Source organism: Chelonia mydas, chromosome 17 (genome assembly GCF_015237465.2).
Source record: "Chelonia mydas isolate rCheMyd1 chromosome 17, rCheMyd1.pri.v2, whole genome shotgun sequence".
Classification (NCBI taxonomy): Eukaryota; Metazoa; Chordata; order Testudines; family Cheloniidae; genus Chelonia; species Chelonia mydas.
The window spans coordinates 12,023,345-12,046,815 of record NC_051257.2 but is presented as its reverse complement, the minus strand read 5'-3'; the positions used below and the strand labels follow the sequence as shown (position 1 = coordinate 12,046,815).

At 40.5% G+C, this 23,471-nt stretch overlaps 2 protein-coding genes across 31 annotated transcripts in view; one reads left to right on the top strand and one right to left on the bottom strand.

Moving 5' to 3' along the window:
- Window positions 1-1,422: 1,422 nt before the first annotated feature.
- Window positions 1,423-4,391, bottom strand: TXNDC17 (thioredoxin domain containing 17). The gene is made up of 4 exons (XM_007054210.4): window positions 4,078-4,391; window positions 2,981-3,062; window positions 2,275-2,350; window positions 1,423-1,746 (listed from the first exon to the last, which is right to left on the bottom strand). Exons 1-4 carry the CDS (start codon window positions 4,217-4,219, stop codon window positions 1,678-1,680), a joined length of 369 nt encoding a protein of 122 aa, XP_007054272.3. The 5' UTR covers window positions 4,220-4,391; the 3' UTR covers window positions 1,423-1,677.
- The window catches only part of KIAA0753 (KIAA0753 ortholog), a 36,985-nt gene continuing 17,799 nt past the window's right edge, over window positions 4,286-23,471 (top strand). For 3 of the 30 annotated variants that reach the window (XM_037880863.2, XM_043530872.1, XM_043530898.1), the window contains exons 1-11: window positions 4,313-4,466; window positions 5,818-5,965; window positions 6,069-6,217; window positions 6,844-7,441; window positions 8,295-8,401; window positions 8,689-8,751; window positions 10,598-10,813; window positions 13,059-13,269; window positions 14,657-14,883; window positions 16,637-16,815; window positions 19,550-19,666. In XM_037880863.2, the coding sequence (XP_037736791.1) occupies window positions 6,128-6,217; window positions 6,844-7,441; window positions 8,295-8,401; window positions 8,689-8,751; window positions 10,598-10,813; window positions 13,059-13,269; window positions 14,657-14,883; window positions 16,637-16,815; window positions 19,550-19,666 (1,808 nt within the window). In that variant the 5' untranslated portion in view covers window positions 4,313-4,466; window positions 5,818-5,965; window positions 6,069-6,127. Of the gene's footprint in view, window positions 5,504-5,817; window positions 5,966-6,068; window positions 6,218-6,843; window positions 7,442-8,294; window positions 8,402-8,688; window positions 8,752-10,597; window positions 10,814-13,058; window positions 13,270-14,656; window positions 14,884-16,636; window positions 16,816-19,549; window positions 19,667-23,471 lie in introns of all 30 variants that reach the window. The other 27 variants (XM_043530880.1, XM_043530899.1, XM_043530883.1 and 24 more) reach the window with 26 other exon arrangements.

The window sequence follows — 23,471 nt, the reverse complement described above, 5'->3', positions numbered from 1 at the left end:
GGCTGCCACAAGGGGCCACTGAACCAGGCAGAGCCCAGCTTGCACCTACTGAAGACACAGTCAGGGGGAGGGTTCCTAGCAGCTGCAGTTCCCCACATGCCCTGAGGGAAATAGGCAGTGGCACACAGGAAAATCCACCCAAGCCTGGGACTAAGCATCAGGCTGTGAATCCCTGGGCTCTGAGGGGTGGGCATCTGGGTGAAGGGGGGGGCCATGCAGATGAGCTCTGAGTGTAGGTATCCAGGCTGGGTGGCCCTAGAGCTGAGCGGCCCCAGAGCTGAGCGGCCCCAGAGCTGGGCTCTTTAGGAGAGGGGATACAACTATCTCAGGTGGAGGACCCATGGCTAGGCTCTTGAGGATAGGGGATTCAGGTGTATTGTCCGGAGAGGCCCATAGCTGGAATCTGGAAGGGAAGAGTTGTGGATATCTGGCCCCTGAGCTAGGCTGGGCAGAGGGGGAAAGAGAAACAGGAACTGGTCTCTCACAGGAGTTTAACTCTCCATTATTGGGGGGATTTTTGTCTGTCTGTTGTTAGACATACTTGCTGACAGGTATTTTGAAATAAATTACCAGAATAATTGAAACTGGCATGATTATGTAGTGTTGTTTTTGACATAAAATTTTAAAATATTGTGTGCAGCTTTTTTTGGCACAGAATTACCCCAGGTGTAACATTTAGAGAAGTTTAGTCAAAATTTACTTATTTTAGTACTGAACCTGTACCTAAATGAAACAGCTATGGCTAAGCTTTAAGTAAAATCTACTAAAGCGTGAAACTAGAATTAGGACTAAAAGTTTTATATTGTGCCCCTTGCACGTAAGTCAAATGGACAGTCTCTGGTGGTTCTTCCACTTTTAATTAAAATTTTCAGGTGGGGTAGGTGTTTTAAGAAACAGGACAGTTGAGGGAGGCTAGTACAGTGTCATTCTTGCTAGAGTAAAAAGACTTTCCAAAGGCTGGGTTTGCACTATTTCCCCATGAGTAGCCTGCTATACATTGACTACATGCCTTTATAGAGAGAGAATAAGTCATTCCTATAAGTAGAGAACCAAAAGAGGACATTGTAATGTGGTATATAAGGTAAGTAGTAAAATAATATAGAATTTAACAAACAATCACATAGTGGGGTTTATAAAAAATACACACGGAAAGCAGAAATAAGGGCAGACTAAAAAGAGGCCTTTTTACATCACAGTAGTGGGTAGTGTTGAGCTACAACTATAGACCTTTACTTCTACAGGGTAGTTAAGTAGTAAGCTAGTATTTTCTTGCAAGTAGCCTTCAATAAGTTAGCCTTGCCCATCCTGTGGTTGAGTGTGCAACTACATCTTACAGACTCTGCTTGTTTCTTAAACACTTCAGTTCCTCTATTGATCAATATAAAGAACATTCAGCCTGTTGAAAAGATTGCTAAAACACAATTTGTTGCAAGTAGGAGTTTAATTCAGCACAAGGGTCAATTACTGTTTTCTACTGTTGCAAGATCCCTTCCCAAGCTCTGTACCAGCAGTCTCATGGCATTTATTTTGGCCACTCAGCCAATGCACTTGACAGTTTAAAAAGTCTGAATGGAGATAAGGCAATACATGATGGCTCCTTTAAATGAAAATGACCAGCAGCTTGAAGATATGGGTATCTACTTTCTAGCTAAATGATTGACTAAAGAAGAGAAAAACTTAATCTTCAGTAAACAACATGTGCACAAGCTCTCTGTTAAGACATTCTTCTTCTACCAATTTCTGAGGCTGAAAGAAAAAAAAAGTGGTTTCAAGAAGAGAGTTCAAAGTGTCAAGTCTTTTACAGAGTTCCTTGCTCAGCATAATGGTATTTAACTCTATAAACTAGAGACTAATAAACTAGTTTTCTTTAATTTGTAGGGTTTTTCCAGATGTCATACACAAGTGAAAATGGTGTTTGAAACTGCTGCAGAAATTTATGATGTCCAGTTAAGATTAATTTATTCTGCCCTCCCGCACCCCCCCAGCTTTCTTGCTCACCTTTTCCCAAATAGTAGTAAAACAGCGTAAAGTACAAAGGTTAAGAATGCCAAATACTACGCTTTTGTGGTGGTTCCATTTTCAACACACAGCCTCCAATGGTTTGTGTCTTTAGAGTTTCCAGAATGGAATTGCCAGGCTATTGTAGGTCAGGAATAAATTTTCCTGAATACTTCAGCAGAGTAGTGGAGTGCAGGGCACCTGGTTCACTCTGCCAGGCTCAAGCTTGTTTTTCCATCTCACTTTAGCGTACACAAATTCAAATAAAATACTTACTGTTCCATATTTAAGTAGCGTTGGCACTCCAGTTAGTTTCAGATTCTTTCTGAACTCATTGTTGGGGTCTTTCCAGCTGTTTTGAAAGAGTTAAGTTTATGCAAAAGTTCTACATTCTGTTTGGAGGGTAAGATAGCTTTTACTATTTCATGCATAATCAGTACTATTGAAAGCCCAAGGGAAATCTGATTCTGTATTCTTAATGCATACAGCTACCACCAAAATAAGTAGAAATATAAATTGCAAGGAATTCTAGATCAAATCAGTATTAACTGCTGCAACATTAGCAGTGAGGTATTCTGCAACTTTCAGGTGGCTAATTCTCTGCATTCTAAATACCACTTGAAGTCCAAACTTTGGATTTAAAGTATTTTGTTTAACAAGCACAAAATGGCTGCATTTAGATTAGGAGGCTTAAATGTTCAGTTCAACTGTTACATTACTGTGATGAGGGATGACCCTAAGCATAAAGGTAACAAGCTTTTACAAGTCCTCTGGATGAGCATAAGGGTAATTAGACGTAGAGACTACACATTTGAGATGGATATGGCTTCCCACTGCCTGGACCAGCTCACTGAGAACAATTTGAACATATCACTTAAGATTTGTTTTATGGGACAGTGTGTACATATATTAGAACTAAAGAATTATTTCAACATAAATAGCACAAGAAGCCATTAAAACATGTAACTTTTTTAGCACTTACTAGGCTCGTTCTCCTACTTGGCAGTAGATGAATACAGATCCATCAGGGAGGCTATTTAATTCACTCCGCACAACTGGTTCAGCTAAAGAATAGAGTTTTCTAGTTAAGTTTACATAACAGTATTAATATTTTACAGTTGTGGCATCTTATGCTGTCACCTCTGCTGCTCATTCTTCCAGATATTCCTGCTCATTTGTCTGCTTCATGCACTAGTCACCATGCTTTCCTCTACTCAGCCTCCTGTGTATGGTACAACTTACTACTTGCACTCACTCAGCACCTATTTAAGTTGCTTCTGAAGTCCTGCTACTGCAGTATCACTCAGTGACCAGAGATGACTGAGATATAAAACTGGCTAGTGTTTTCCCCAAGCCTTTGTCTCCTTGTCTGTATGACCTGGGAATATAAACTCCTCCAAGCAGCAACATACTTAGCTTAGTGAGTACCACCACACATACATACATCAAGTGTACATGAATTCATCGGGATGTACGAGTCCATAATTGCCACCGAGCCAGGTCGGTTTTCTACTACTAAGGACTCCTACTGGAAGTCACTATGTTGCAATGCCTTGGTATATTAGGGCTCAACTAACTGCTCATAAACTGGCATCTGGCCAGTTCAAGTGCCAAGGTAGGCGGCTGAAGCAGCTCACGCTGCAGGGCAAGTTTGCTAACTAAACTCCCATTCACGGGTATAATGTAATCTCAGCAGCAGAGATTCGCCATTCAAGTCGAAGATTTGAGAAGGGTGTGTGTAACACTGCTTGCACCAATAACTGGTGGCTGGGGACCAGAGCTGGGGCACTGATCGGAGGCAGGCACAGGAGAGAAAGAGAGAAGCAGTGTTTTGAATCCCCCACCCAAGGCAACAACTACAGATCGCCTTAGGAGACCACATCGAGTGAGAAACAGAAAAAGAGGGTCAGCCACCCCCAGGCAGTTATTCCATACAGCTGCCAGATACCCGTGGGGGGCGAGGGCGCGGAGCAGGTGCCCCCTCCTCTACACCGGCCCGCTGTAGAGGAGGGGGCAGGACAGCGAGAGCCCCGCCCAGGCCCTAGAAAGCGGGGGGAGGGGTCCCCCCTCCGGGCTCACCAGTGACGCAGTCCGGGCACCAGCTCCTGCCCTGGGCATCCTTGTCCCCGCAGAACAAGGCGAAGACGGGCCGGCCGCGGCTCTGCTGCGCCGCCTGCACGAACTCGCCATAGCCCCGCACCGGCTTCTCCTCCCAGCCCATGGCCCCAACGTCTGCTTCCGGGGCGGCAGCACACCCGCGCACGAAGCGCCAGCTCCCGGGGCGGGGCTTGAAGGGGGACAAGCCCCGCCTACGGCGGCCGTGAAAGGACACGCGCGGCTAGGATTGGCCACCCCAGGCACCCGTACCTTTTCCTCCATTCCCGGCAGCCCCCGCGATAGCGCCGGCGGTTGTCATGGGACGGGTTTGAACCGCAGCGCTTCGCCAAGTCCCCCGCCCCCCCTCTGCGGTGGGTGTCCCCCCCGCCCCACTGTGGGAAGCCGGGGTCCGGTGCGCCCCGGGCCATCCCGCGCCTGGGCTCGGAGCGGGGCGGCAGGGAGCAAGGGGAGCCCCTGGGTGGCCTCGCTGGCCAACGCCCCGGGACGTCCGCTCCCGCCCTCCCCGCTTTCCTTTCAGGGCTGCGGGTCCCCGGACCCTGTTTCCCCCCTGCCTCCCACAGCACCAGAGCCCCATGTCCTCTCCTTTGCTCTGGGGCAGGGCTCCGGCCCCTCAGCGACCCCCCCCCCACGCGCCGTGCGCTCTCACCCCCCTTGCATGGCTGCTCCCCCACTGCCGGGATCGCGCCCGGCCGCCCCGAGACTGCGGCCTGCAGCCCCCAGTGGGTCCTGCGCCTTCCACAGCTGAGGTGTGGGCCCTATAGCCGGGACGCTTCCGAGCACCTGTGGGCCTTCCGGAGTTGTGAGTGGGAGGGGGGCCTCTCCAAGGTGCGAAAGGGCGCCGCGTTGGGAGTGGGTGGAAGGAGGCAGAGAACAATCAGGAGACACTCGAATAGGAAATAGGGACTAGGAGGAGTTGAAATTTAGGAGCTGGACTAGATGACCTCTCCAGCCCAGGATTGCTGTGAAATGGAGCAAGGTGGATTTGTACAGGGCTTTGAAATAGAGAAGGAGGGAAATTGAAGTTGATTCAGAAGTCTCTATCTTTACCTAGTTTGGTTATAAATGGTGGTAGAGGTAAAGTGGAATTAACTGTTACAGGCAAGGGAGAAATATTTGTTTTCACATGATAGATGGAGGACTATAAAGATTCAGGTGAGCAGAGTAACCCTGGCAGGAGCTGCAGAGGAACTGGCACTTGCTCCAACCGTGGGCAGCATGGTTGGGAGAAATAGAGAAGAAGTAATGTCCAGAGGAGCTGGGGAGCAGAGCGAGGCAGTCTGTGATTTAAACTGGAGAGAAAGCAGCAAAGTCATTATACCTGATCTTGAAATTGTTTGAATTTAGGGGCCCCTCAGGAGCCCTCGGCTCTCGCTGAAATTAATTGCTGGTGAGTTTATATATCAGGGCTTCCTGAGCCATTATTTTTATTTTATTTCCCTTTCCACTGAAGAAATGTAAGATATCCGAATGTGTGCTCTCCATTGGTCTATCTCCTTCTGACAACAATATATTCTGTACTTTATGCCATCTCTCTCTTGTGGTTAATGATTTGGGGCAAGTTTGAGAAAACAAAGGTTTCTTTTTCCACCCACCTCTTTTCAATAGACCACAGTTTCCTAGTTCTAGTAATAAGAGCTGCAAAAGTTCTTCCTTAACCCTGTATTCTCCTTATGGCTGCTAATGTGAGCATTCTCTTCACAGTCTGTAGTACTGCTTTACAGCCAGCTGCTTCAGTGTGTGAAAGAAGAATGTAAGCTGTATCTAGTGCATCAGAAAATGTGAATATATCCCCCACTTTGCTTCCAGCTGTACCACTACAAAGAGCATGTTCTCAAAATTACTTCCACAAGTGAGTGTTTTGCCTGTTAAGCTATTACATTTGTTAGGCCTTGTCTTATTTTTAAACACAAAACCCCACACCCAAACATCTTGTCTACTTGTTATAATTTTAGCAGAGGCCAGTTTACAGATGACTGTGGATTTTTAGAATCCTTTTATTCTATTCAATGTGATGGGACCAAGCAAACCAGACACGTCGTATGATCCATTTGCATCCAATATCCAAGCAGAAAAGAATGAAGCGAGGACTCTCCAGACACAGGTATTATTTGACTTCTGCAGTGATGACTTCTCAGGGTTGGGTTTGCCATCCTGTTTTATAATATGATAAACTTAACCTACTTCCTGACGCTGGTTCTGTGCACAGCTGTAGTGTCAAGTTTGCTTGCCTTCTTTCATGTGTCACCAGCATCCATTGGCATGATATTTATTCTTCTTTTGTAAAGTGCTTTGAAATCTGCAGATGAAAATGTATAAATGTAAATATCTGTCTTCACCCCTTCCTGTCTCACTTGTAAGTACTGCCTGTGATTATTTTGCTTTTATAATGTTTTAAATATTTATTATGACATGGTCCTGTGCCAAAGCTCTTTGGGCTAGATTTTTAAAGGTTTCTTGTTATTTCAGTTGGAACTGGGCACCTAAATGCTTTTGAAAACCTCACTAGGCATTTAGCTGCACCTTTAGCTGTCTAATAACCTTTAAATATCTGGCCCTTTGTTTGAGTGGGAAGGATGCTTTAGGACTAAAATAGCTATTACCTGCGTGGTGATATGATAAATTGTAATGTGAAGGGAATTGCATTTGTCCTTCTTATTTTATGTTCGAGGTGCATAATTTGTGCAATATGCTATATAATGTGGACTTTTTATTTAATCTGTGGAACAGCTCCAGTTTAATAGGAACGTTCCTGCAGCTCCAGAGAACTTGGCTGTCAGATTCTCCAGCCCTCGTCCAATTATAATAGAAAAGCTGAAGCCACCTGATAGTCAGAGAGATCTAGGTGCTGGTGATGACACCAATTTAAGAAGTTCTGTCACATTTTCAGTCATATCTGAAGAGAAACTAAAACTGGCCATCCAGTTAGCTAAAAGGGATGTAAAACGAAGACACCTGGAAGAACAAGTGAAAGAAGCTGAAATTAAATCAGTGTTCCCCCAGACATCGGAGCAGTGTAAGAGTGTAGTATCTGAAAATCCTGCAGAGAGGAGTGCATCAAAGTCTCGGACATGCTTGAAATATCATCAGCAACTTGGTCAACCCTCCAAAATGGAGATTACCAACTCTGGTGCAAAAGTGTATCTCTATACTCCAAATCAGGGCAAGTTAAAGCCACCTGTTTCAGATTCTCCGCCCACTCATGATCCAGGACCAGGGCCCAAGCCAAGACTGAAAAAAATTGAAGATAAAAGTACACAGGAAGTCAGACGACTGCAAAAAGAACTGAGATGTTGCATCCAGAAAATAGAAGAAATGGCTAAAAAAGGTGAAAGACACAATAATTATTTTTTATGTAGTATTACTATATCTTGTTTCTCTGTTCTTCTCTCCAATTTTAGGCTTGGACTTGAATTTGTGTGTGTTTCTTTGTGTGTGTGTGTGTGCGTGCATATTTTTTTAAAGCTTTTTTTTTTTTAAAAAAGACAAAATTAAATGGATGATCCATTCAGGGTATTAGTAGGGTGGTATGGAGCCTTTCACCTTTGTAACATGGGTTCAAATCCAAGCCATGTTGAAGGTAAATAAAACACTGTTGCCATTTACTGGCTTGTGTGAAATGCATTGGTGATGCTGTTAGTCCTGTTCCTATTGGATAGATCTTCAGATTACAAAAAACAGTATCACAGCTAGAAGCATTGTTAGCAGTTTCAGGAAAGAGACCAATGGCTGTCAGAACTCTTGCTTGTTAGAAGTGACTCACGTCAGGGTTGAGACACATGGGAGGTGGAGTGGTTAATTTTTTTTAGTTTTGACACTATATTGACTTGTTTGTAATATTTAGCAAGAGGTTTAAAGAGTTATAACTTTCTGTACATTCCTGCCACAACTTTATGATTTGATTTGGGAGATCATAATGGGGCTGGCAAGATTTACCTGATCAATATTGGATAAGAATATGTAAAAACATCCTAAAATGATACAGAATGTGTAGATAAAATAGTTTCTGTATTAGTTCAAGATAATGCCTTGCCAAGGTAAAGGTGCACTGTGAATTGGTCCTGCATGAAGGAAGCTCCCTTGCTAAATGTGTGATTACCTAGCTTAAATCAGGATTTCCTCAGATTAACTGGGTTGTCAAGACCTATAACTCTGCATTTTGCAAAAATAACACTTTTTAGAGAGATGTGAAGAAATTTTGGATCCTGATGAAGAGCGACGAGTTCGCATTAGGAGGCAGGAGCAAGCTGCACGGTCTGCTCGGATGCTGTATGTCCTCCAGCAACAGGTAGGAACAGATCATTTTTTAAAAGGGTGTATATAAAATATGATGTATTTTGTATGCAATAGAACTGGTCTGAAACAAAAGCCTTTGAACTTCAGGGAAGTTCTAATCTGGATCTGAATTTCATGGCTGAGCCCTACCATTATAATAGGATGAACCAAAATGCCATCGAAACACCTCTGAATTGGAAAGTTGGAATCTGAACCTGGACTTTACAACACAGGCCTGTCTTTAATCTATACGTACACACAGCTGGTTCTGACTGTGATTTTTGTTTTCTGAAAAAACAGGTAAAAGAAATTCAGGAAGACTTGGAGAAGCTGAGTCCTCATAAAATCAAACACACGAAGAAGGTAAGATGTATTGAACTTGGATTGAATCTTTCTGAAAACAAGTTTTTGGGATCTTGAATGAACTTTTGGTTAATTCAGTTTCTAGGTATCCATTACAAAGGCTCCTTAAGTACAACATTATTGGAGAAGTATTCTGAGACTTTAAATGTTCCCATCAACCCTCCGTCTTGGATTTATATCTATAACTCAGCTGCTTTAGTTCAGGCTAGCATAGTATTTGGTATATTGACTGTATAACTTTGATTAATAAAAACTAAAGGCAGATGATGTAATTAATGCAAGTCAGCATGGATTTTTGGAAAATATGTCCTGTCAAACTAACTTTCATATAATATATATATATATATTTTTTGAGATTACAAGCTTGGTTGATAAAGGTAATAGTGTTGACCTAATATACTTAGACTTCTGTAAGGTGTTTGACTTGTTGCCACATGACATTTTGATTTAAAAAGCTAAAATGATATAAAATTAACATAGTGATATGCAGAATTGTTTTAGCCATGTTGGTTCCAGGATATTAGAGAGACAAGGTGGGTGAACTAATATCTTTTATTGGAACTCGATGTAAGTTCGAAAGCTTGTCTCTCTCTCCAACAGAAGTTGGTCCAATAAAAGATATTACCTCACCCATCTTGTCTGTCTAATAAAATTAACATGGTAGACATTAAATGAATTAAAAACTGGCTGACAGTTCTAAAATGTAACTGTAAACCAGGAATCATTCTTGAATGGATGTTTCCAGTAAGGTCCTGCAGGGATCAGTTCCTGGCCCTATGCTATTAATATCTTTATCAATGACCTAGAAGAAAATGTAAAATAATCACTGATAAAGTTTGGAGATGACACAAAAAATTAATAATAATGAGGACAGGTCACTGATTCAGAGCAATCTGGATTGCTTGGTAAACTGGGAGCAAACAAACTATATGCATTTTAATACAGCTAAATGTAAATGTACACATCTATGAACAAAGAATATAGGCCAAACTTACAGGATGGGGGACTTTATCCTGGGAAGCAGTGATTCTGGAAAAGATTTGGGTGTGTCAGTGGATAATCAGCTGAACATGAGCTCCCAGTGCGATATTGTGGCCAAAAGAGCTAATGTGATCCTAGGATGCATAGCCAGAGGAACCTGGAGTTGGAGTAGAGAGGTTATTTTACTTCTACATTTGGCCCTGGCGGGACTGCTGCTGGAATACTGTGTCCAGTTTTGGTGCCCACAATTCAGGAGAGTTCAGAGAAGAGCCAGAAGAATGATTAAAGGATTAGAAAACATGCCTTTACAGTGATAGACTCAAGGAGCACAATCTATTTAGTTTAACAAAGAGAAGGTTAAGGGCTGACTGATTATGGTGTATCAGGATATGCATGGGGAACAAATATTTAATAATGGGCTCTTCAGTCTAGCAGAGAAATTCAACGGCTGAAAGTTGAAAATTCAGACTGGAAATAAGACATACATTTTTAATGGTGGGAGTTATTAACCACTGGGACAGTTTACCAAGGGTAATGGTGGAGTCTCTGTCACTGACAATTTTTAAATCAAAATTGATATGTTTTAGGAATTATTTTGGGGAAGTTCTATGGCGTGTGTTATACAGGAAGTCAGACTAGATGATTATAGTGGTCCCTTCTAGCCTTAGAATCTATTAATCTTTTCTGCACTGCTTAAGCAGCTGCCAAATTTCATCACAAGGGTGGATACGTCTCCATCACAATTAACTGAGGGCAAAATATAGTTACTTAAATGATCAATGAAATTCTTCTAACGATTTTCTGAATAACATCACTTGAAAAGTGCTGGATATTTAATCACCCATGTCTTTCCTTTGTGCCACAGTCTCGAGCGATGTCCAGAGTGGCAGCTGCCCACAGAGGAGCCATTCGTGCCTTGCAGGTGTTTGCCACACAATTTACTGATCAATCAGAGCAGCAGGTTCCTGTTCATTACAAGGAGTTGGGCAATCTCATTCGACAACTATCTCTCTGTTCTGCCAAATTAGAAATGGATTCTTCTGTTCCTGACATCATCATAGACATTCTGCTACAAATTGAGGTGTGGAAAGTGCTTAATTTTTCTTCGGAGCTGATATAGAAGAGGCTGGATGAAATATTTAAGTTCTGGGTGCAAACTATGTCACGGGGGGGGGAATAAAATATTACCAGTAAAAATATGGCTTAATAAGTGCATGTTGCAGTTGCCAGGGTTTGTGGCTATATGGCTTTCAGATGCTGCTGTAATGGTGGTAATATAAGAACCTAGTTTGAAGATAAAGATATAGCTGCAAAATTTACTTCAGCACTATGTTCCATAACCACTTTGGTTGGAGATATTTCTGCCATGTATATGAATATCAAGTAGAAGTTCACTAGGAGTGTGTGCGGTGGGAAAAGAGCAGCTCTAAATTTTTTAAATACTTATTTATTCCAGTTGATACAATACAGAAGTTCTCAGAATCAGCCTTACGGTTGTAACCTTTAACCCCAAGTGATTTTTTTTTTAAACTGATCAAGATTCTGTGGGCCATGTAAAAAAGTGGATTATTTGTTGTTGCTTATTTTAGGTGTTGAACTGACACTGCAGCCGTGAGAGATTTTTTGAAAATATCTTAACCACCTTAATGTATTATAATGATTACAATGGCTGTAATTTTATTTAAAGTGCTATAGACTGCCTACAGAAAGCAGCGATAGTCGTTGTTGCTTCAGGAGGGGAAAAAACAGTGGGCTACTTATGACATCATGCTGGAAAGTCTTTCTTCCTTCCCTCTGGAAGGAAGGTGAAGGCTTTTAATCTGTTGCCCATGAGTCCACTTTTTAAGAGCGATTTTTAAATCGACTTAATTATAGGGAGATTATTTGTTAGGTGGATTCTAGATGAATATCAAATTGTCTGTGTGAAGGGCCAATTTCAGGCCCTAAATGCATTTAGCAAGGACATACATTTCAAGTCTGGTTCTGGCAAGAATAATCTATACCAGAAGTGTAGTGGCCTGGTTATGGGGAATGCGTGTTAAAACCACGTCTCCTGATGCCAAGCCTCATCCTGGAATGCCCCTCTGTGGCTTCAGCACAGAAGACTTATGAAGCATGAATTGTAGGTTCTGAGAAAACCAAGAATAAGGCACAAAAGTTTTATCCTGTGATTCCCCTCACAATCATGGATATTTGTTTTTTGCCCATGTTGGATTTGAGGCCAGAGAAGTCTCATTGATACTACCATTTCAGTGCTTATTACAGATGAGTTATGCAAGCAAGAGATATGTTAAGCTAGGAATATACTATTTATCTAATACTCTATCTGAGTACTTGTACGGCTCCATCACCATAGTATTTGAACACCAGTAATGTGTCTGTAAATGTCACAAATACTTAACCTGTTGGAGGCTACCTTGTTTATTGATCAGATAAGAAGGATTTTATAACGTTCGAACATTTTGGAATGATTTCTGGACACTCGAAATAAGAACTGATGATGCCCACCAAAATGGTCAGAGCTGCTTGTTAGGTCAGGTAGTTTTCTTGCTTACCTCCTATCAGAAGCTTTTCAGAGTCCTTCTCAGGTTTGAAGACCCCACTTGGTTGATCTAGCTTCTGAAGGTGATTGGGCACAGTCTGAAAATGGACTTCAATAAAATAACGAATTCAGTATTAGTGAAAGGTGCTGGCTTGACCTCCCAGGGGACTTTGTTCTCTCTTCTTTAGCAACAAGATGGGTATAACATGGCAGCAGAAGTACAAGCTTCCCCTGTATTATTCTCCCAAATGGCCCTGAAGGTCTACCTGTAGTAGCAACAGTAATTCAGTCTCCGTGGCCCATTCAGTACTTGCCAACAAAGGTGTCAGTTAATGCCAATTGTGATGGTTTGTTTTTGTGATATGAACTGGTGTCCACGTATTGACCATCAAAAATCGAGTAGTTGTGCTAGGATTATGTATCTGGGCACATTTTATAACAGCAGTTTTTAGGACTTGTCTGCTTTTTAAAATCTGATAAAATACTTTTCTTTTCACAGTGGAGCTCTAATATCTCTGTTGTGAAAACTAGTTTATATTCTTCAAATGTTTATTACATTTAAATGCTCTTTGAGAGCTTACTTTAGTCAATAAAAAATAACGATGTAAATGATACAGGCATTTTTATGTACAGTTGTTACACTAATTATAATGACAAAGCTTTTTGAGTGATAATTTAAAAAAAAAATCAGTACCCTTGAGCTTTGGATCTCATCAGTCTGCCAACATTAACAAACCAAGTTTAATGAGAGATTAACTTAAATGAAAAAAAAAAATTGTGGCAGGACTTGGATTCTCTGCTGGAGAAGAAACGATCACCCAGAAAAGTGAAGAAATGTCTCTCGGCATCTCAGGGTAAATCTCCAGTGAGCAGTGAGATGTTTCCAACCAGAGAGCAGATTGCATCTTCAAAGAAAGAGAAGAAACCACCCATCTCAAAGGAGCGACTTGGACAAGAACAGAAAAAACTTTCGGTAGCTAGGAAACTCCTGACTGGTATGTGTTCTGAATACTTAATTTAAATGATTTCATTGGTTAATGTATAAGCAGCATAGTGATCAGCAATGACATGTCATAATACATTTTTTATGTCTGAGGTGCAGAATAGCCCATTCATGGTACAAGAGTGTTGTCTTGCTCATCGTGTGCTTGCCAGAACCCTGCAGCTTATGTACACAATTCCTTCAGTGCTTCACATGAAATGACAACTTGTTACCATAAGAGGGTCCTCCAGCTTCATGTAACAACTTAAACCTCATTATTTAACTTTCTTTTAAACATATCTTCGCCATGCTGTTAACTTTTTGCTTTTGGAGCACAGTTAGATTTTCATCTAAAGAGACCCTCAAATGTCTATATTGCAGCATATAGCTGAGGTGGTTCTTTACTAGTTGATTGTAATGATGTATATAAAATACATCTAACTATCTACATAGCTAATTATGAAATACATTCTAGTGGAATATAGGATTACCCACTGTTGGGGAATCTGCACCATAAATGCAGCAATGTCGGTACACAATTGGATTGAATGAAAGGTGGTGTCAAAGCTTTAGCTCAGAATTTCCTTAGTTTTGTGTAGGTTCTTGGGTTTTTTGCCTTTCTCTCAAAAGCACAAAAACCTATCTCTTAATTCTAGACTGTTTTCCCCTCGCACAATAACTTTATCCTTTTCCTTCCTCCGAGTTTCAAGGCATAGAGAAGAAGCATTGGCTTATGGGTAGAACAGAGGACTGGCAATCTGAAGTTCTGGGATTTATTTCTGTCTTTGCCTCTGGTTTGCTGTGTGACCTTGGGCTAATCATTTAGCCTCTGTATACAGGCTTAATAACACTTTCTTTCTATATTGTGAGGTTTCATTAAAACAGTTTGATACATCCTGAAAGCAGTCCAAAGTATAACATTAGTATTATAATGTGTAGTGTCTTCCTCAAAGGTTGTTTCTTAGAGTAGCATATGCTAACTTCCTTTCCTTTCTTACTGAGAGTATAATCTGTGCGATGATCCTGTTTTTCATGAACTTAACGAGAGAGCATGTCCCTAGTTATCTACTGAATTTCATGTCTCCTGCTGCTAGTAGTGTTTGTTGTCGTCTCTTTCTAGTCCTCAAGTGGCCTTGAATATAGGCATATAAACTGCTTTCAAGCATATAACTGCTTACTGAAGCAGAGCAGAGACTCAGCTTGTGTATTATTTGGCAACGGAAACGTTTGGAGTTTACCAGTATGATGATGGTTGTTTGTTTGTAGTGCAGTAGTGCCTAGGAGTCCCAGTCATGGACCGGGACTCCATTGTGCTAGTCTCTGTACAAACACAGGACAGAAAGATAGTCCCTGATCCAAAGAGCTTCCAATCTAAGGTTTATTTTTAACTGTTTATGTAGATGAAGATCAACATGTTGCAAATATGCCATTGGCACAGAAGCTAAGCAGTCATGCTGATTTATCAGATCAAGAGTTCCAGCAAGAGCATGACTCTCACACCTCGGACAGAGATGCAGTTTTAAAAACAAGTCAGGATGCATTGATGAGAGCTGGAGCTGTGAAAAAAGTCCCTGTGCTTGAAAGTGGACCTTTGAAGAAGAAAGGTGTATTATTACCTGCCAAACAGGTACAAATATGACACTTAAAATGTACCCTTTCCTCTTCTCTTATGGGAGCTTTAACTTAATGTAAGGCACTGTTAAATCAACATGAAACCAAGTAACTTTCAAAAACTAAGTTAAAAGCGGTTTCAGACTCTATATCTGCCTCTTGGTGTCCCTGCCAGATTTTCTCTTTATAACCACATGTTCCTGTTTTTAAAAATAGTTTTCTCCGTCCTCTGTTCCATGGTTCTTTCACAATGCACGTAGAAAAAGCTAACTGACTGCCAGAAATGTGAAACTGACTATCTACAAAGTATTATCAAATGCTTTTAGTAAATGCATTGGGGAAAACAGAGACTTCTGTTTCATGTTGGCAATAGTAGTAGGTAACACATTTTCAGACAGAAGCATTGTTGTCTTTTTTTCAGTCAGTGGTGTCCCTTTAGCATCCTTAATAAATGTAGTTGATATGGAGGAAAGGGAAGGGCTTTAACATTGCCCTTGAGATAGGTACATTCAATTAAAACTAATTAAAGCCAACTGCTTTCAGCTGCACTATTGTAAAGTTCCGTTCATTTCAGGGGGAATAGAGAACACTTGGCATGTTTCATGGGGAAGCTGGTTGGAGTCACTGGGAGGCTTTCTGTTGATTTCTGTGGCCATTGGATCAGGTCCTAAATGCTCTCCCTCACTCCAAACACTGAAAAAATGACCTTATTACTCCATGGGACCTGAATGGCCACCCCTGAGTCTGAGTGTTCTGCATTTCCTTGCTTCTTGGTTAGTTCTGCTCTTGTGATCACTTAAAAAAACATATCCCTAAAAAAGCAGCATTACCACCAGTTGGAAATAAATTGCATAACTGGAAATAACATATAACAATTCTGCAGAAAATTAGCGTGCAAGTAAGTGTTTGTATGGTATTTGATTTGGACTGCTGTTTTTCATCTTGGACTTAAAGTTGAAATATTTCATCCCATGACGTTAATGATGTATTTATTAAAATAATTATTTGTAATTATATAACCACTTGTGTTTTAGTAAATGCCATTTGCAACCAGCAGATGGCCTCCTTGATACAAGAAAACTCATTCATTCTTTTTGCATGTTACTGGCATGTCCTTCTTTAAAAATCTTCTGAAATGCATCCAAAAATATCTATTTTCAATTTTTGGGCATTTATGGATGGATTTTTTTCTCACTCACCTCAGCCTGGAAAATCAGGAGATTTGGTGTAATTATATATTTGTGCTATATTAATATCAGTGAGGCCTGTGAACAGCTAGGTTAAGTATTTTAATAATCCATAACATGACTCAGTCCATGTGTTTCAACGAGACCTCAGGATAGTTCATACCTGTGAGTGAAAAGAGGCTTTCAGAATTTACCCCCTGTAGAACAATTGTCTAGTTTCTTAGTCTAGTAAATATAAATTTAGCAGTTGTGCCACTCCCTTCTGCAGAAGTCCTAATAAATCTCTAAATAGCTCTGCTCATGAGCAGGTCCAGTACTACAAATATCCCAAATGTAAAAAGCCCTTACTCATGTGAATACTGCCACTGAAATAATCAGATTGTTTGCATGAGTAAGGGATTCAGGATTGGCCCCACACTCTATTTGGGTGCAGTCATACTCTCATTAAAGTCAGTATTAAAACCTCCATTGGCTTCAACTCTGCAGAATCAATCCCTTAGACCTGACCCTAAGACAGAAATTCTGATCCACAGTGTGGAATATGTATTTTTTAAACTCTGAACATCTTTTGAATGTTAACATGTCTTAAAGGGAATCCGTAAGCTTCCAAGATCAAGACCTGTGCAGCCTCAGGCAAAGCATGCCCGGTTTCAAGAGACCACTGTAGCTTTCAGGCTAAAAGAGAGCAAACCACTTGTTAAGGAGAGTAGAATAACTTGGGTACCTCCAAATCCTACATCCCCATCTGCTTCACCTAAACGGTACGTTAACATTCAAGTGGGACAGGCTTTTTACGTTTGTAATGCACAACTATATTGTAATGACAACTAAATATTGACAAATTTTATAAGTGTTTGTATACAGATACTAAAATCTAAATACTAAAATGGCTGACTTTCAGTGCCTGGTATTAAATGAGGACATTGATATAATAGGCATCTCAGAAACTTGCTGGAACAATGTTAATCAATGGGACACGGAAATAGCAAGGTACTAAATATATAGGAATGACAGATTAGGTTGTGCTGGTGGGGGAATGGCACTATATGTGAAAGAAAGCATAGAGTCAAATATAGTAAAAATCTTAAAATGAATCAAACTGTACCATAGAATCTCTATGAATAGGAAATTCCATGCTCAAACGAGTATAGCAGTAGGAATATACTATCGACTACCTGACCAAGATGGTGATTGTGAAATAGAGGGGCTACAAAAACAGAAAATCAGTAATAATGGGATATTTCAGATATGTCTATAAGGAATGGGTACATGTCACCTCAGGACGGCATGGAAATAATTTCTAGACACCATTTAATGGCTGCTTCTTTTAGGTTCCAGGACTGGCTGCTCCAAGGGGAGAGTCAATTCTGGATTTAATCCTAAATGGAGTACAGGATCTGGTCTACAAGGTGAATATAACTGGACTGCTCAGTAATAGTGACCATAATGTAATTAAATGTAACATCCTTGTGGGGGGATATATCCAAGAAACCTACCACAGTAGCATTTAACTTCAAAAGGGGACCTACACAAAGATGAGGAAGCTAGTTAAATGGGAATTAAAAAGAACAGTCATGAATGAAATGCCTGCAAGCTTCATGGAAACTATTTAAAAACACCATAATAGAGGCTCAAACTAATTGTATATCCCAAATAAAACAAAACAGTAAGTGGTCCAAAAAAATGCCCCCACTGCTAAATAATAAAGTAAAAGAGGCAGCTAGAGGCAAAAAGACATTCTTTACAATTTGGAAGTCAAATCTTAGTGAAGAAGATAACAAGGAGCATAAACTGCCAAGTCAAATGTAAAAATATAATTTGAAGAGCAACTAGCCAAAGGCACACAAACTAACAGTAAAAATTTAAGTACGTCAGAAGCAGGAAGCCTGCCAAGCAGTCAGGGGGCCACTGGATGACTGAACTGCTAAAGAAACACACAAGACAAGACCATTGTGAAGAAGCTAAATGAATTCTTGGTATTAGTCTTCACCTCAGAGGATCTGAGCCGTTCTTTTTAGGTGACAGATCTAAGGAACTGTCCCAGATTGAGATGTTGGTAGAGGATATTTTGGAATAAATTGATTAATTAAACAGTAATAAGACACCAGGACCAGATGATATTCTTCCAAGAGTTCTGAAGGCACTCAGATACGAAATTGTAGAACTACTAACAGTGGTATGTAACCTATCACTTAAATCAGCCTTTCTGTCAGAGGACTGGAGGATAGCTAATGTAATGACAATTTTTTAAAAAAAGGTCCAAAGGCCATCCTTGTAATTGTAGGTCGGTAAATCTAACTTCAGAATCAGGCAGATTGATTGAAACTATGGTAAAGAACAGAATTATCAGATACATAGATGAACACAATGTGTTGGGGGGGGGGTGTGGGGGAGAGAGTCCAAAACAGCTTTTCTGAAGGGAAATCATGCTTCACCAATCTACTAGAATTTTCTGAAGGGGGTCAAGAAACATGGACAAGAGTGATCCAGTGGATATAGTGTACTTAGACTTTCATAAAGCTTTTGACAAGGTTCCTCACCAAAGAGTCTTAAGCAAACTAAGCAGTCATGAGATAAGAGGGAAGGTCCTCTCATGGATCAATAATTGATTACAAGATAGGAAGCAGCCTGTGACTGCCAGAAGCAGGGACTGGACAACAAGGAATGGATCACTCGATAATAGCCCTGTTCTTTTCATTCCCTCTGAAGCATCTGGCACCGGCCCCTGTTGGAAGACAGGATACTGGGCTGGATGGACCATTGGTCTGACCCAATATGGCCATTCTCATGTTCTTACACATTACAGATTAACAAGCAATGTTTGTTGATTCATTGCAGGATCCAGGAATAAATGCGTCAATAATTGATTTAATATTTTTTTTTTAGAATGCATGTTTTAAATAGTCGTTATATTTTTAATTGATATAAATTATTTGAAGTTAATTCAGAATGTGATAACAAAATGAATATGAGATAAACTTTTGAAAAAGTAGATCCTAAGATGGCAGGGCAAGTTCTGTTACAACTTAAATGTGGTGCTTTGAATTTATTTCCCTTCTCCACTATTTAAAAAATGTTAGCTAGACTCCTGTAAAACAAGTGATAGCTCCAACACGTTAAAGTAACTAGGACCCTGATCCTGTAGTGGGTTCCCTATGGGCGTAACTCTGCTTCTGCATGGAGCCCATTGCAGGCCCTATGTTGACAAAAGGGAGGAAATTCAAGGTTAATGTTACCAGACTTCTCATGTTAATGTCCATTTTTTTTTTTAAACTCCAGTCCGGTCCTGTAAACACTTTCACACATGCCTAAGTTTGAGAGCACACCTACACCCCTTCACTTCAGTGGGGTTACTGAAGTGAGTAAAGTGAAATGTGTGCAAGTTCTTGCAGGACTGAGGCCTAACTGAGTCAGTTTTTGATATAATAATTTTGCCTGCTGTGAACAGAAGTGGGAAAGGGATCTCAGTCAAATATATATATTCCTCCTTTACAGTGCTCCTTGGGGATACATGAATGCTAGTCCCAGAGCTTCCAGCAGAGAACAGTCAGCTTTGCAAAAAGAGGGAACTGAAGAAGGAAGATTGGGAGCCATTGAAAAAGAAGCTGTCAGGTTGGCCTGGATATCTTTATCCAGAAACGCAAACAATAATATATTATTTTTCTAAATATCTCTTTTTCTTTTCACTTTATGGAATTAATTACATTTTTAGGGTAAAACAGTTAACTTTTTAGTCAGGCCAAAACTGAATTAAGGCCACTTCTTCGTACAAAGGGCTAAACCACACCACTTTTTTAAACTGTCCTGTGGAACCAGGGGGTCATCTTCTTGTGAGGAAATGGGAGGAGCCTCTCTGCTCTCTTTCTCCTGCCACCCCAGGAAGGAATCAAGTTAGGCTTGCAGCTCACTCCCCACCTGACTGATTGGAGGTAAAGGGTCTTACACTCTCATTTGTTCTCCTTTGAGCCCCTCCTGGCTGTCAGGAGACTTTTCATTTTTTTTCCTTCCTCTTCTCCCACAGGGTGGAGGGAACCTGCTAATTCCTATACAGCACCTCCAATAGTTGCCCCACTCTGAGGACTGCTCCACAGTTAGCACTAGGCTCACTTTCCCTGAGTACAGGGATACAGAGATAAGCAATGTTGTGTTAAATGGAATATATGTGCCAAAAATGTTAACATAACTCAGTCATTGTCCAACATTAACCAGTGTTAAATAAGGTCCAGAGTTTGGCGAACAGAGATCTCAGCTTGCTTAGTAGCATGGCACAAACACCATTAATCATGTTTTTAACCTGTTCTTAAATATAAAGAAAAGAAGGAAAAATAGTTAAAGCATTTGAAATGTAAAATAGTAAGTAAGGTTTTCACTTTAACAACATCTCTTGTTCCCTTTCCTTATCGCTAGAGAGATTTTAAAAGGAAAAGGGCCCCCTTGTTTGACAGTCTCTTTGATGATATCAAAGATGGTAATAACTGTACTTTTGGGGAAAACAGAAGACACTAATTGAGATGGGCTGGAGCTCCTGTTAAAGTTTGATCCTGTATCTTCCCAGTTGGTGTTTGGGTTTCATCGGGAGCTACATTTACCGGGGGATCCACGTGTGGCAATTGATGCACCAGCGGTCGATTTAGCTAAATCGACCGCAGATCGCTCTCTCGTTGACTCCTGTACTCCACTGGATCAAGAAGAGTAGGGGGAGTCGATGGGAGAGTGTCTCCCGTCAACATCGTGTAGTGTGAACCCCGTGATAAGTAGATCTAAGCTACGTCGACTTGAGTTACGCTCTTCACGTAACTCAAATTGCCTAGCTTAGATCGACTTTTCCTTGTAGTGTAGACAAGGCCTTGGTCTCTATCTCTTGCCCTGTCTGATCAGGACATCACTTGGGATTAGGACAAAGAGGGTCTGGTGATCCAAGAGATGGTGGGTGGCAGCCATAATGGCGAAGCTTGCTTCAGTAGCCTCAATCTGTTCTTCCATCTTTTCCCCAAAAAGGGAGTGATGCGTTGAATAGCCTGTCCAGTCATTATTTCATTGGCCAATTAGGCCTAATATTTGACACACCAATACGGATTCATTAATTTCCAGATTCACATTTTCTTGCTTACCAAGCATGATCTTAACACAGTCCTTGAGTTACCTCAGTAGGCCTTTTTGTTTGGATTGATTCAGTTTTTCTGTCTCTTTTGTACCTTTTCCCATCAACATTTGTTGTTATAGATTATTGTGACATCTTATGAACTTTCACATACTTTTTACAGTTGAGCTCACACTTAGGGTAAATTTATAGACCTAATTATCAGAACATAACGCTCTCTTTATGAAACAATTCCACCTAGGGTTGGAAGCTTGTTCATAAAATCAATTACAAAGTTTAAGCATAAAAAAAAAAGAAAAGAAAAAGGTGCTTGGTTTGCAAATTCCTTATCCCAAAATTGGGATTTACAAATCTTACTTGAGCAGATATTACAAAGATTACAATTTAACCTTTCAGATATTAACCAAGCTTAAGAATTTACAACTCATTTCATTTGTAGCTAAAAGAAAACTTAAAACTGCTGCAATTATGTGTTTGTAAGATGTTTAGAAACAAGCCATCTCTTATCTCTTCTTTGGCTGTAGGCCCAGAATGGGTAAGTATGGCAAAACTCCCCCCTCTTTTGCCACTTACACAATTAAAGCTGTTCATTTATACAAACCATGAAAATTTTATGCACTAGTGGTTAAGATTGCTTACGTGGTGGGGGGGGGGAAGTTCAGCCCTGATGGAGTTCTTACCCAGGTGTGTTGCCTCCTTTAAAAAGAAGCAACAAAATTATGTTGTTTTGGAGCCACTTTTGCATTCCTGCAACGCTTGCAACACACACAGGCGTTAAATTCACAGGCATTTTTAGTCTGACAGATGTTGCCCACCTGTTTTACTATTAATATTTGTGAGGACAACATTGCTATTGTGGCAGCTTAACCCATTCTGGGAGTCTAACTTACAACGCTAGCACAGTGCTGTCTTACATGCAGAGAATAACAAAAATCAGTGACAAAAACAAAACCACCATAAACCTGCCAAACCAAAAAAAAAAAAAGGTGGAAAAACATAAAACAACAACAAAAATCACAGTTTGGTGTTGCAGCAGCCCTTGGCTCTGTTGGTTTGAGATTATATTCATAGTCAATGCAATAGCAGTCCTGAATTAAGCTAGCATTTTGTGAATAAGAGGATTATCGAAAATGTTATTTCAGTAAATGTCTTCTATAGCAATTTAACCTTCAACAATTTAAAACACTTAATTTTACCTTTTTTGCTTTCTCTTAAAAATACCTTTTCATTAAATCAGCAAAATTATTACCAATCACACAAACTGCAAACCTCATGTCATAACCATACAGCTAAGGGTAGCCTAGAATTCCTCCTTACCTGTACGGGGTTAAGAAGCTCAAATAACCTGGTTGGCGCCTGACCAAAAGGACCAATGGGGAAAGAAGATACTTTCAAATCTGAGGGGGGAGGCTTTGTGTTTACTTTTTGTTTTTGTATGTTCTCTGGGGAAGCAGAGAAGCATCAGGTCAGAAAACTCCTTCTCCTAAAATCATCTTAAAATGAGTCTCAGTATCGCAAAAAGAGTAAGTAAATAAGGCAAGGCCCCACCTACATCCCAAGATAAAACTTTGGGTGTCCACACTAAGTTTTTCCTTGGGATGTAGGTGGGGCCTTGCCTTATTTACTTACTCTTTTTGCGATACTGAGACTCATTTTAAGATGATTTTAGGAGAAGGAGTTTTCTGACCTGATGCTTCTCTGCTTCTCCAGAGAACACACAAAAACAAAGAGCATAAACAAAGCCTCTCTCTTCTCCCCCTCGCCCCGATTTGAAAGTATCTTCTTTCCCCATTGGTCCTTTTGGTCAGGTGCCAACCAGGTTATTTGAGCTTCTTAACCCCTTACAGGTCAGGAGGAATTCTAGGCTACCCTTAGCTGTATGGTTATGACACCTCAGAATAAAAGAATAAAAAGAAATCAAAAGCATTTGTTAAAAAGATTATTGAACAATTAAAAACTTTAAAAAGAGCTTAATTGTTTTAAAACTAAAATATTAATAGTTTTTTTTCATGCTTACCTCAAAGAAGCGCAACACGTTAAAGAATTAAAAAAAACCTTTTGTTTTAAACTAACTTTGAAATTGCTTGTTTGCCAAGATGCAAGTTTCGGAGCATGTATTAACCCTTGAGGCCCCACATTGCAGCGCCAAAAATGTTGTATTAGATGGAATATATGGGCCAAAGGTGTTTTTAATATAACCCAGTCACAGTCCAACATTAAACAGTGTTAAAAAAGGTCTGGGGTTTGGTATACGGAGACCGCAGCTTGCTTCGTATCATGGCGCAAACACCATTAAACATCCTTTAAACTTTAAAT

Excerpts from the sequence above, each read along its gene's own strand:
- TXNDC17 (XM_007054210.4), bottom strand. The coding sequence starts at position 4,219 with ATGGGCTGGGAGGAGAAGCCGGTGCGGGGCTATGGCGAGTTCGTGCAG. Across the intron at positions 2,351-2,980 it reads CAAGTAGGAGAACGAGCCTA|CTGGAAAGACCCCAACAATG; the intron begins GTAAGTGCTAAA and ends CTTTCAAAACAG. Across the intron at positions 1,747-2,274 it reads CGCTACTTAAATATGGAACA|CCTCAGAAATTGGTAGAAGA; the intron begins GTAAGTATTTTA and ends TTTTTCTTTCAG.